The 14,294-nt window shown below is 37.1% G+C and overlaps 1 protein-coding gene across 2 annotated transcripts in view; it reads right to left on the reverse strand.

Moving 5' to 3' along the window:
• Positions 1-2,924: 2,924 nt before the first annotated feature.
• Positions 2,925-14,294, reverse strand: part of TAF4 (TATA-box binding protein associated factor 4) — a 40,066-nt gene continuing 28,696 nt past the window's right edge. Inside the window, exons 9-16 of one of the 2 annotated variants that reach the window (XM_050907522.1) lie at positions 13,750-13,894; positions 13,263-13,377; positions 12,448-12,617; positions 11,701-11,831; positions 10,957-11,082; positions 8,621-8,677; positions 8,419-8,538; positions 2,925-4,461 (exon numbers count right to left, since the gene is read on the reverse strand). In XM_050907522.1, coding sequence (XP_050763479.1) covers positions 4,294-4,461; positions 8,419-8,538; positions 8,621-8,677; positions 10,957-11,082; positions 11,701-11,831; positions 12,448-12,617; positions 13,263-13,377; positions 13,750-13,894 — 1,032 coding nt within the window. In that variant the 3' untranslated portion in view covers positions 2,925-4,293. Of the gene's footprint in view, positions 4,462-4,988; positions 5,049-8,418; positions 8,539-8,620; positions 8,678-10,956; positions 11,083-11,700; positions 11,832-12,447; positions 12,618-13,262; positions 13,378-13,749; positions 13,895-14,294 lie in introns of those variants that run through there. The other variant, XM_050907523.1, reaches the window with a different exon arrangement.

Consider the following 14,294-nt stretch of genomic DNA (forward strand, 5'->3'; position numbering starts at 1 on the left):
GACAGATCTGTACTATTAAAATGCAATTTGAAGTACAGTCCCAATTGGCAGCCTGCGGGATACTCTAACTGGACGCTCGCCTACAGAGGCGGCACGCATCGGGCAAATTAAAGGCAGGTCAGCAAGGAAGAGCAGGCGTTAACGTGCTGCCCTCCCTGTTCATCCCTTCAGCGAACAAATATCTCCCAAACTTGTCAGCCTGGCAACTTTCACAAACAGGGAAACTTCACTTGCTAGAAAACCTCCCCAAATACTGAGAAACAAGCCTTATGCACGGTGCTGCTTGCATGACTTTCCCAAAATCTAAAGATTAGGATCAACCTGTAGTACCTAAACCTTTTCCTCTCTGCACTTCATACCGTATTTTAATACAGTAGGTTGACCTGCACTTGCCTAAAGCCCTGATGTGTAAAAATCCCTGCACAAACACTGAAAATCTTTAAAGAAGGGACCCCTCCCAACTTGAAATCGCAAGTGTAAGGGTTTGCACGCTTACCTGGACACATGGGTCTACACACACACTCCAGGGACACATTACTGCTGAAGCTGTTACTACAATTGTGTACCCAACCAAGCTGCCCTCCTACCTGACTTACCCCCGAAGGTTAAGACTCTTTGCTGCAGATGGACAAATAACTGTAAACGGAAGAAAATGGTTAAAATTATCATTGCGTTAGACTTCTCATATCATTATTTGTAATTTAGACAATCTCAGAAATACAGGGAAACTTCTTGGATCAGATGAAAATCTCCAGTAAAATCTTAATTACTGTGAATTTGATGGCATTTATCAGAGCGTTCATGCATGTATCTCTCATGTATTTTGATAGGTTCCCTGAAAATATATACCTGTGAAATACGAAAAACAGGCTGAATTCAGAGTGCCTTATTATAGCCTATTTGTTCTGTGAATTTTTGTGCTAGAAAAAGAACGATATCAATAGTTCAGGAACATTACAGCTGTGCACTATCTAATTAAAGGTGTTAAAAAACAAGAGGCATCAAGACTTCTGTAAAACAGGGTAGAGAGCTCACCTCTAGGTCACACACGCAAATGCTGGTAAACTTACAGGCAAGAGAGAAGCTACCTGTCCCTGACATGGAGCTGAAAGTGTGATTAAAAAAGGTATAATAAAACATCACAGACACACACAGAGACAGCCTCCCACCTGTGGCAGTCTTCAATGCACACACCTCCAGTTTTGAGGGTGCTACAAAGAAGTTGCATCACACTTTGGATGAAGAGGACGAAGGAAAGGGATAGTAAATTCCCTTCCACGTTAACCCTCACTCTTTGGTGGAGCTGTGCAAGCTTAGGGGCCAGAAAAGAATCACAGTTTCTCTCTTTATAGGTCACTAACGCACAAGAGGAGTGTTGTACACATGCATTGCCCTGTAAATGCCACCCCTCCTCAGTTGTGACTTTGCTCTGAAATGTAAAGCTTCTGAGCAGCTTCAAAAATAGTTACCATTTTTATCATAAAATAATCAAACCACAAAGTCAACAACTGATCTGCCATGAGAACATCTCCTCAGAAGTATGCCAATGGCCACGAGGCAGTGTTCACTCCAGCACCAACAAAGTTAAGTGCCAATATCCCAGTCAAAAATTACATGAATTTGAACTACTGGAGAGAGATGGACGCTACCAGCTTTTCAGGCTAAAAGAACAGGAACTTTTAAAAGCTGAGAAAAATTATATGGAGTGAAGGGCTGACTGTGCACTTAAAAAACGTGTTATTTAAAACAAAACCAAGAGCTAAGGTCTTACAGAAGATCTCTCCCAACTCTCTTGGCCTCTCCAGCATAGTACTAACCTACTACGTCTGCTGAAGAGGGAGTGTAAAGTACAGCACATCACATAATAACTTTAATTTTTCAAACTTGTCTTACCCCCAACTTGCTATTGGAAGCAACACCTGAAGCTCAGTTTCTTCCCAACTTACCTGCCACAGCTTTGCAGATACTGTGCTCAGTCGCCGGACAGCCGGTGATGATTAACACTTACAACCAACACTTGTTACAATTAAAGGAAGGCTATGACAATGTTTTGGCCAAAAGTCAAAGTTGTTTCTTTCCACTTAATAACATTACACAATTTGAAAGACAGTTTGGAGTTTACAAACAAAATCTTCAAGTCAGTGTCATACATGGTGTCAGGCGAGTACATCACTTTAGGAGCTAATCCGTTTTTTCAGAGAGACAACTGGTCTCCTCACGTGGACCAAGTCAGTGCCGGGCCGAGTGCCAGTTCAGTAGCAGTGTGCTTGGTGCAGTAGCCTGTAGATAGATTTGTCTGTATGCAAGAAATAATTATCAAATTAATGTGATCTTTCTATTAATCTAATAGCAGGATTAGGCCCTCAGAATTGTGATTTTTTTTTTTTTTTAAGTTGCCCATGAGAGGAGGAATTAAAAAAACCCAAAAGCTAAACATTCAGTAGAGAGCATCAGAAATACACCTTCTCAGATTTTCACGTTAATAATCAAAAGTGTGTCCTTGATTATATTCTTTTATAGTTGTACTCCAAATTCTGTGGTTTTATGTCACACCTTCTTCTGAAAACCATCGTAGTTAATCGTGTTTGAGGGAGGAGGTTGCCCTCAAGGAGAGGGAGTTTTATTAAACCTTCACTAGACAAAACCAAAATACTTTTAAGATCTCTTCAGAAACTTTCCCTGCTTAAAAAACAAACAAAACAAAACCCACTATCCATTGATCTTAGTCCAAGACCCCTAAGACAACAATGAAATTTCAAGAGTCATAAAGTTACATACCTCCAAAACACTGAAAAAACAAAACAAAACAATATAAAAAACCCAAAGTGCATCTTTAGGAAACAGCACCCCCTCAGGTAGACTCATCTTTTACTGTACCAAGAAAAATAAATCCAAGAGGAGAAAAGATTTAGAGAGAAAAATACATTAGCAAATACAGATAAATTTGTTTTTAATAAAGGAGTTAATTTTCTTTCAATCCTATATAAAACAATAGCAATTAAAAACTTCATTTTTGAAAGTAAAATATTTACATATGAACAAGTAACTGTGCAAAATTTACATGAAAAAAAATGGAAAGACAGGATTTCCTAAAAGACAAAATAAAAGGGGTGTAACAGTTGTCAGGTGTTGATAAAAATACTGATCAGCATTCAGTTTACACGCAAGAGAGTTAAATTCTACCATGAGAGTTCACACAAAGAAAGCCAAAGTATTTACAGTCATAAAAGTACTATCAATAGACAATTTAATACAATAACCTCTGAAAATATAAAGAACCAATTAGTATATTTGTAATAAAAAAATAGGTACAAAGAAGGGACTTTGCTCTGGACATCTTTAAAGTAGGCCCACAGCTTGCATACAGTCTTTTAGCAAAATAATTATAGTTTACATAGCCATTTTTATGTTATGTGCCAAAAATTATGTACAATTACTGACAAAATACACCAACCATTTTTCAACACTTGATTCACACTGAGAAACAGTCTTTTGATGATTCCTCTCAACTTTGATTTTATTTAATCTAAGCTTTCACTTTAGCTAAAAAACACAGTGCAAGTAAAATATATTTATGCTGAAAAGGTTTCTCTTTTTTTCCTTTTTTTCCTTTTTTAACTTTACAGCTTTACAAACTATAGCAAAAAAAAATGCATTTTTACAGATGCTGCTAAAACATTCAGAAGTAACCCTCCTTTATGGGATTTCAGGGCCTCTAATAAGCAATAATGTGATTAAAATTGAGGTTATGTTTAAAATTAACTGTATATCCCTCTAGATTTTGAACATTTTGGGGAAGATAAATATTCTTAAAAAATCAGTTTGCTTTGCTAACTGACTGTTTAAAAAAAAGCTAAATGAAATGAGGTCATCTGCTGTAGACATATGCCTATATAATTGATTTAGTTGAATAAAACTGAACTAAAATGCACAATTAATGTTGAAACTGCTACAGGGCTGACAAAGGGTAGCTAGTTATTTGCTAAACGATTCCATCAGTCTTTATATATGGCTTGTTTGGCAAGAAGGCCACTCAATCAAGAGATGAGTTAAAATTTAATTGTCCTTTTATAGTATCCACAGGCCTTGTAAGTATCCTCACTGTTACAGAAATGTATTTCTCTTATACTGAAGAGTTTATTTATAAACAGGAATATAAAACTGTTCCATGTAAAGAGGTGGTTGTTTTTTAAACAATATCCCATTTGCTTGTTACAAAAAGGCGTAATTTGCAAATATATAAAAAATGTCCTCAGGCGTCTCTCCGTCAAAAATACCTTGATCTTTTCCATTTTACTTAAGGAATGCTTTATATAGCAATAGTGAATGGCTTGTCTCTCGCTCATTTTCTAAACAAAATATGAGGTCCCTGAGGTTCACCCGCGTTATCCTTTGTCGCGTAAACTGTCGGGTTGTTCCAACTCCAGAGCTGCCTGGGACTGCTGCACTTGAACCAGATCCCTGGAAATGAGAAGAACAGATAAATCAGAACATGTCAGTGCCCCCGGGTATTCCAAAACTTTTCAGAGAAAACATGCGAGGTACAAACTAAGTGACTATGTACAGGAAGCTACCAAACAGCATGCTGTATGCTACCAGATCAGAGATTCCTTTTTAATTCTTATTTATAAACAATAGTTGAACAATCAGAAGTTTTCAGTGACATTTAATATAGACAAAAAACACCCAAAGCACTGCTCTTATCTTTAGGAAGGCACTAATGACAGGCAATCCCAACAACCAAAACAAACAGAAGAGACAGTATTCTTCACAATGTCGGCATACAGATCCCAAGGGCAGCCCTGGAGTTCTTGATGAACTGGGGAGCAGCCCTATCCCCTGGACTGTGAGGTCTTGAATAATGTCCTAGATCCCCCCTGATCTTCATGGTAGGGTGCCATGAGCTCTCCTTTTGGTGACAACAGCGGTAACCAAGCTCAGGATTATATTAAGAAGTAGCTGTCCTAGTCTCTAATGATCTCTGAACTCTTCTCCATCATTCAGCAACACTTATCCCTCTGGTACACACTGGTGGTTTTCCACACAAACTGGCAAGATAATCAAGTTGTATATTATTATATTTGTCATTTCAAAAAAAAAAAGAAACAGGAGAAAAAAAAATAATTTGATATCTTTAGAGATACCCACATCCTTCAGCTGTTTAGATGTACACTGCCTGGTGAGTTATAAAGCAAGTCTGCTGGGGCTAACTCTAATGCATTTTCACTTTCAGAAAACACAGTTCTGATAGGATACATACGATTAATGCAACTCTTCTATGACTATTATGCTTTCCTTTATACAAGCAAGGAAATCCTGGAGTGCTTTAAAGCCATCAGCCATCAGAATCAGCAGGAACACTATCCAGTCACAAGGTGCCTCTTCCAGTAAAGACTGGGATTTGATCCCATCCTGTGCACATGCACCAGAAACACTTTTCGGGTAGTAAGAGGGGCGCAGTCTGGCTTGAGGCTGGCAGAAGGGCACGGTCCAGCAAGAACAGCTAAAGAGCGGCACGGCTCAGAAGAGCAGCGACCAAAACCACTCTGCAGCAGCCTCCCTGCTCCTCCTGGCCCGCGGCAGCAGTGAGGCACAGTCACCGGCAGATGGCACGCAGAGACCGAAAAGCCAGCTTTCGCCTCAGATTTTAAAGTCGGGAATCTTTTTGGCAGTTGCCCGTTGCTAATACCTTGCTCTTTGTCTATTTATGTAAATAATGAAGGTGTTCCGAGTGACTGGGAACAGGTTATGTTTCTGTGGCTTATCTATGGATTCTTTTTTTTCCCCTCCAATTTAATTTACTAGGATAATGTTTTCTTTTCTTTTGTAATGGAACTTCAATACTTAGCGACACAAGGAAGTCCAAATACACTCCACTAGTGAATAAAGATTAATCTGCCTGAGAGTTTGGAGAATTTTAAAACACTGTTCTAAATAAGAACACCCCAGACTTGAGAAAAGCCAAAATTTAGAGTAGTGCAAAAGCCACGTCAATAAGCCGCTGAGGCCCACACTAACACAGTCCTCTCTACACATGAAAGTAGTGCATTTATGATCAGTGTACAATATTGATTAAGAAACCAATGTAAACTTGCGCTGGAAATTACCATCTCTGGGTTAGTAGTATACTGTGTTCAGTACAGGTGTTCCTGCTTCACCACACTGCTAACAGTGAAGTCAGACTTTTGTTTCTCAACCAGAGAGAGAAACTTCTGCTTCTGTTGAACCAGCAAGCATCAAATCATTGAAATCCTGTAGTTAGAATGGTTTAAAGGCTGGATTTTCAAAGGGATATTTCAAGGCACTTGCACAACTTAGGTGCCTAATTTCCATCAACTTCAATGGAAAGTAGAAGATGCAGGAGAGCATTGGATGCTAACTAAATTTTGTCAAATACATACATATGACTACTAAAAAGACAATAGAAAGAATGGTTGGAAGGGTTTTTCATTTTTGTTTTGAAAATATTCTTTAGTAGAAGCTCAAGCCTGATTTTATTACATAGACTATAATACTTCAAATGCAAAGGTAAAATTTCAGGAGTCTTTAAAGACACAGAACTATGCTACTCTTGTAGGCATGGAATAAGTTAAGAAGCTTTTTGGTAACTTTCAATAAAATCACATGGACATAAAACTCTAAAATTGACAGCAACCTGTTTTGTTGAATTTTGAAACAAAACAGTACAATTACTACTTAGAAGTGATTTTACACATAATTAAGATTCAGCATTCCTAGATATCAAAAGCTTACATTTACAAATCTGTGTCTAAGTAATGACAGACCTTATTTTCCCCACTTGTAATATGCCTTAACTACAAACTGCATACAAATGGTGACAAGTGGAGCTCAATTTAAAAATGTCAAGTGACACAGCAGCAAAAGCACAGCTGTGAGTCTATCAGATCAAAAGCAGCTGGTTCTTAATTAAACAGACAAAAAGATTAGATTTCTAGGGAACCTGTAGTTAATTGGTTAACCAGTAAGTGATTAATCTAGGATAACTAAATTAGTCAGATTTAGATGAAATACAAACAAGTGTTCACAGTAGATGTGAAATACATTCCATAACCTAAGTGACATTAACAGACTATTAACATTGCACAGTTGAGCATGCATAAGTAAGCAATGTCAACATTAACACTGCATGAGATACTTCAGTGTATTCCTCAGAGGCAACTTCATTTATATCCACATCTATCTTTGTAGAAGTGCCACATTCCGCAATTTTTATCATTTTAAACCACGTTTATAAACCTTTAATACAGTAATTTGTTAACTTACATAAAAATAAGTCTTATTATCAGTAACAGACATTTTAGTAAATTTCAAAACTCAAAATTACTTTAAAAGATGCTCAAGAGGCTTGGGTTTTTTTTATAAATAAAGATAACATTTACTAGTATTCAGATTGTTCTCTAACATCTTATATCAAGCACATGTAAATTATTGCTTCTAGCAATTCAGTATAAAACAAGGTGAATTCTTTTGAAACGAGGCTTTTCTACTGTATAAATGCTTTAGCACTAAAAATTTGGAATGCTCAGGGAGTAATAAACAGAATTATTAAACTATTACTATCCTGTCACTTGCCATCAGACACAAAACTCTGCAGGGGAAAAATCCTCAAATTATGAAGAGAGCTTTTGGTCCTGTAAATGGCAAGTTTCAAGAAAATTTTTTTTCTTTTTAAGCACTAGAGAAATCCCACATTGAATGTCTTCCATGCAGAAATCAATTTTATACCATTTCATGTTTATTAACTTGTTTAGAAATACAGCAGATAGTCTACTGATCTACCTGAATTTAAATTAACATTAAACTAATCAGATACTGAGCATACTGATACTTAGTCTGCAGAGAAATTTTTAAAAGGCCAGATTAAACAGTAGAATGTACAAAGGATATGCAAGAACGTCATAATCAGACGGAATTGGTCAAACTGATCTGCTGTAGAGATACTAAAACTAAGGGCAATCAGCAACTGAAGAAAGAAATTACGCAAGTTCCTATACCTGAAGCTCCTGCTATCAAATTTAGCAGTGATTCAATTCAATTCTACCACTGCACCCACCTCAGCAGGTGCACTCTGCACTCTTATTTAGTTAGATTGGCTACAACCACAACAACCTCTCCCCAAAACTACAGAGGTCCAAAAAAGCAGAGACTTGAGAGAACAGAGATGGCTTTTCTAACATTCATCCAGTTCCATGAATCAGGGAATGACAACTCAAATTTTATTCCCTATGCCACTACACAGATGCTAAAAATTGATCCTGACCTTGGAGCAAGCAAATCTGAACACAAAATACACTTCTGCTGCTCAGAAAGCTTCCACAAACTACGGAAAAAGCTCTAAACAGAAAGGTTTTTACAGAGGCTGACGCAGCACAACCAAACATTACAATTACACTGTACCTCTGTCCCTGATCCAGATCCCGGTGAATCTACTTTCCTTTTCTTTCTGGGACCGATCGCAGCTAATGCAGTCAAGTTGGCATCCCTCTGTCTCATCTGTGCTAGCTCTTGTTGCTGCATCTGTATTTGCCAGAACAAGTACAAGTTAATTATTCTTCTTTCAATTTCCAAAATAAAAGTTCACGTTAAGATGAACACTTACCTCCTTGGCCTTCTGTTTCAACCTAAGCTGTTCTGGATCTTCTTGTCGAGATCGAGACTATGTTGATAAAGGATGAACATGGAATAGTTGGAGAAAGAGAAAGAAAAATTAATTTGGTTACAAAAGCAGTTAAAGATTGTAAGTTTTACATAGCATATGAAAGTTTTTCTTAAACTTCAGCAGCAAGTGGAGAATACCTACCAGACCCGGAGAGGACAACAGGGGAAAATAATTTTTAGAAATTACAAGCAGTTTTCCATTTCTTAGTTTCAGATATCTATTTTTGAAAAAGCATCCCCTTTTTCAGCTGTGTTAAAAATATGAATTTTTAACAAAATAGCAATGGAATAGCTAAGCATTTATGCCTTCAACAAAACCATTACAAGACACAAATTACACAGATCTGTGAATTGAAATACACACACTTTGCCTATGAAAAAAAGGAATCAGACCTGTACTTTTTGGAAAATTTCCTCCCCTTGCTCTGTAACTACACACTTACTAAGAACATATCTTTCTGCTACATCTACATATACAAGTCAGACTCCTGTTCCAACAAACTGCAGCTAACTGACCAACAGACCATTTACATTAGCAACTGCCCATTTCACTTAGGCACCTACAATTACTTGTACATATCATACTTATAGAATCATAGAATTGCTTAGGTTGGAAAAGCCCTTTAAGATCATTGAGTCCAACCATTAACCTAACACTGTCAAGTCCACCACTAAACCACGTCCTTAAGCGCCACATCTACATGTCTTTTAAATACCTCCAGTGATGGTGACTCAACCACTTCCCTGGGCAGCCTGTTCCAATGCCTGATAACCTTTTCAGTGAAGAAATTTCTCCTAATATCCAGTCTAAACTTGAGGCCATTTCCTCCTGTCCTATCACTTGTTACTTGGGAAAACAGACTGACATCCACCTCGCTACAACCTCCTTTCAGGTAGTTGTAGAGAGTGATAAGGTCTGCCCTGAGCCTCCTTTTCTCCAGGCTAAACAACCTCAGTTCCCTCAGCCGCTCCTCCTCACAGGACTTGCTCTCTAGACCCTTCACCAGCTTCGTTGCTCTTCTTTGGACATGCTCCAGCACCTCAATGTCTTTCTTGTACTGAGGGGCCAAAAACTGAATGCAGTATTTGAGGTGCGGCCTCACCAGAACAGAAGAAACAGAACATATAATTTCAGCAAACTTTATTGTCTAGTACTATTAACACACATTTGCCAATTAACTTTTTTGCTACATATATCAATTCACGTAGCTTCTTGGTTTTTCCAAGAAGTCAACAAACAGAAAACAAGAACTTCTTCAAGACAGTCTTTCATCCATACTCTTACATAAGGCAAGACTAACTATATTCAAACAAATCGTGACTGTTGTTAATCCCATACATTCTTTAGACCACCAACAAAATAAATTATTTTACTTCAATGCTCAAGTACCCTTAAAATATTAAGCTTTTCCTAATGATTAACCTATGTCTTCCCTGCTGCACTTCAGGTGCAGCAAACACAGGGAATTATATGAATATGCAAAACACAGTCATGAAGACTTATGTCTCACCCCAGTCTTTTCTCTTCTATAGTAAATGGATTTACTCTCTAATCTTACTTCATAGGTCACATTTTCTAGACCTTTAAATTGCTTTCCTTCTGAAGCCTACTTGGTGTAGGGCCCAAAAACTGGATAGAGTATTCCAGCTCATGTCTAACAGGAACCAACTGAAATGAAGGTGTTAGTTCACAACTTATGTGTGAACACTGCACTACAAAAATTGGATTTTGACATCATCAACTCATACTGAATCACAAACCCAACAGAAACCTTACGTTGTTTTGTGAATTATTTCTAGAGCGCTCCTGCCTAGTTAGTCATATTCATCCTATATTCGGGTCACTGAGTAAAACCACAAAGTCTAATGCTTACATTTGTGCTTACATCATCTGCTTCCTATTTATTGTATTTCTCCAACTTATAAAAATCTTTCTGAATTCTATTTCTAGTCTCCAAAATACCTGTAACCTCTCTATTCCATTTAAGAGTACCACCAAGCTATAAAATTCATCTTTTTCACAATGCAAAGTGCAAAACCTAAGTTTTAAGACCTACTTTAATTTGGGATCATGCAATGAGACTGGCAAAGAAGCTGTCTCACATGCTTTACCATGAAAAGCAGAACAGAGCTCTAGCTAAAGAACATATTCATCAAGCTCCATCTTTGAGGATTAGTCTTCCCCTTCATTGCAAGTGCTTTAGAAGGAAAAGAAACTCTGCAGTTTTGATGTCAAAAATGACACTTCGCAAACGTGTGTGAAATCCAAGCACTTGCCTTTGCTGCACGCATTAAAATTTCCCTTTCTTGTTCATCTTTACGCTGCTTTTCTATTTGATCAAGTTGTTCAAAGAACTTGAGCTGTGCCCGAACGTCACTTGCTTGTTCGTATCTTTCATCATCCTGAAAACACGGCAAATATGTTTCTCATTACATTTCTTAAAAACAAAGCTGTTAGCTTGTACTGTACTGTAGAAGAACACATACATTTAAAGCTCAAATGTTCACTTTGTCCTTTTCAAACAAATAGCAAGCGTGTATTTACACCAGTCAAACCAGCTAGAATTCTTAAAAGCATTTTGTTCTATTCCATGAATCATCAGATTTTGACTTCTAAACTAATATCATCACAGCTTTAACCTCACGAACATATTTCACAGAGCTGTGTGGTTTTTTTAAACGCCATTTAGGCATTTGCATCTATTAAGAACACACATCTGTCAGATAGCAGTCTCTTGAGAATTCAAAGCAGTGCTTTTATCTGCCTATCTGATTGTACAATCACTCAGACTAAACATTTGACATAATAAAGGGGAGGACACAGTTTCTCTGCATTTGTTTTAAAAACATTTTGTATATGCAAGCTGAAGAGTTCTAGTCATCCATGTGTATTAATATCTTAATGTAAGATGAATCAGTCAAAGAGAATAAACAACGTAACTTCACAGAATGAAGAACACCTGAACACATGCATTACAGCCAACATGATAGCCTGCTGAATTTGTGCAATTAAATAGTTACCTTGTAAGAAATATTCTTTTGTTGAGCAGTCTCTGATAATTTTTCCACGAGGTTTTGTAGTCTTTGTTGTGTAGCATGTGATACATAGCTAACTACATCAGGATGGATTTCTGTTATTCCATGTTTTTTACCTATGATCAGGACAGAAGTCAGTTGTAAAAAATGATTTTACAATACAGCTAAACATGTGGCTAATCTCAGTCATGGAAATTTAAATACTGTTTGCAAAATAAGGCTTTCAGGTATTTTTCAGAAAAGCATTAAACAGGAAATTGCATACATATGAAAATTTACATTAGCTTAACAAAATTTACAATCTATAAATGCTGTATGTTACAGGATAACAATAATTGAAGAATGCTTTTTGTTCCACCATCAATTCTAAACTAGTAAGTAAATATGATAAAAGTGTTTCTGGATTTATTTTTTAAAAAACAAATGTCATTATTTTTGTTACACCTTATCAGTTTTTACAGTATATATACAGTTTATAAATCAGAATTTTAACTAGGTCCAGTAATTTTGGTGTTAAATTGCCATCATTTTAGAAGGCAACTATAGGTTTGTTATCCCTTAACGCTATTCTACTTTCATAAGCAGAATGATTGCCCACAAGCATCAGAATATACAGAAGGTAATGACTCCAGCAACTTTAAACTATTCAAATCAATTTCTATGGAAAATGCCTTCAGCTAAACCCAAGACTAATGAAATTTGTTTATTAAAGTTCAAGAAAAATCAACATACCTATTTCTAATATCCTTCTTTGTAAAGGTGCCGGGAAAAGGAAGGTTTCATCTTTACAGGACCTTGTTAACGTGCCCACTAGCTCAGAGTTTGTTGCCAATATCCGAGCACTTTCTTCTGACAGGTTGACTCCAGCCATTGATGCAACATCATTAATGTCATCATCATCCCTTAAGAAAGGAAAACTCATTATAATCATAACATTAAGTGCTTATCTGCACACACTGCTACAATACCACAGCTGCATATAATGAATTCCATAGTAAACCTGAATACTTTATTTCATTTTTGCATTTTATTTGCTTTTATTATATGATAAAACTAACATAATTTGATTTCAAAAAGCACTAAAAGTATTTTCACAGTTTTGTACTTCCTAACTGTTTTCTCAAGATCCTTTCTTACGTAATGTTTCAACGCCTTGAGAAACAAGAGACCAGACACATTGCTACCACAAAACAATAATAAACTGCACTCATCACTGTAAGACAGGCTGTACATCCGAATAACCCGAGCAGAGCTGGGAGGAGTGAAGGAATTAATTCTATTTGCTTGTCCAGGCAGGAATTGTTTGTGAGGTTTGATATTTATCCTTAGTGCCAGCTAAATGCTAAAACCAGTCTGGCACAAGTATGTCCCCAGCTGTTTGTTGAAGTCTTTAATAAAGTAGCAAACCTGCCCACAGAAAATCCACCTCTAGTTCTTGCGAGTTTACCCAGCCTCATTCAGCACCACTGCAGTACACAGAAAGGTTCCCACTGAGTTCAGCAGGCTGCCCAGGCAGCACAAGCACAAATAAGCATACGATTCCTCACCTAAAAGAGCCTCCCCCAGGTTCTTTTAGTTTATTCTTTTGAGCAGCAGCTACTTGTGTTGAAACAGTGGCAATTGCTTTGTTTCCAGGTAATACTGCTGGTTTTACCACAGGTACTGCAAGAAGAAAGACAAGATTTGTACTCCATTAAATTTGTATTAGAGTTCAGATTTACAAGCCAGTCATGGGTAGTAATGGCAACAGGTCTGGTGCAAAGACTTTACCTCAATAGTTTCTGTCAGCATTTCACCCATCTAAAACAGGACCCTCCCTCCCACACAATTCCAGTACCCAAACAATTTCTCTGACTGTAAATGCTGCCCTGACATACGTGTATCCCCAGCCACTATGGCACTATGCACTGAAGATTTTAGCAGTAGTACAACAGCCATCATACAGCTACAGGGCCCTTAAGAACTGACATTCATAAACCAGACTTCGCTTAATGCTATCAAATATAGCATATACCGAGTATCTTGACCTCTTACCTGTCTGAAGTTGATTCAGTTGAATTTGAGGAGTAGTGAGCATAATACGACTATGCGGTTGCCGCAATGCTACCATTGGTGTCTGTGTCAACGTTACCTGTGGAGGCCTTATCAATGCCCCTGCTTTTTGAGACTGTTGGATAACCTGCAAATAACAAGAAAAAAAGAACTGTAAACAATCTAAGAAATAACTAAGGCTAAGAATCAGGTGGGAAGAACAAACCCTAACAATCAACTTGTAAGTTGTGATCTTAACACATCTGTTCATTGATCTAGAATCAGCACATTTTAAGGTATCTAAAAGTTTCTTTAGATAAATTATAGCTTACAGGAAAACCAATATTCCACTATCAGTAACCTATTTCTATTTAAAAAAACCCCAACAAACATCTATAATCACAAAGGTCCAGTTAAAACTTTCTACATGTGGTTTCTACATTAGAGATACAGAGGCAAACTGGATCTGCCTGAACAAACTCTAGAACTAAAAATAATAGATTCATGATAAAGATAATCCAGCTGGTTCTACACATGCTGTTTTCATC

This window comes from Gymnogyps californianus, chromosome 17 (assembly GCF_018139145.2).
Source record: "Gymnogyps californianus isolate 813 chromosome 17, ASM1813914v2, whole genome shotgun sequence".
In the NCBI taxonomy this organism is placed as follows: domain Eukaryota; kingdom Metazoa; phylum Chordata; class Aves; order Accipitriformes; family Cathartidae; genus Gymnogyps; species Gymnogyps californianus.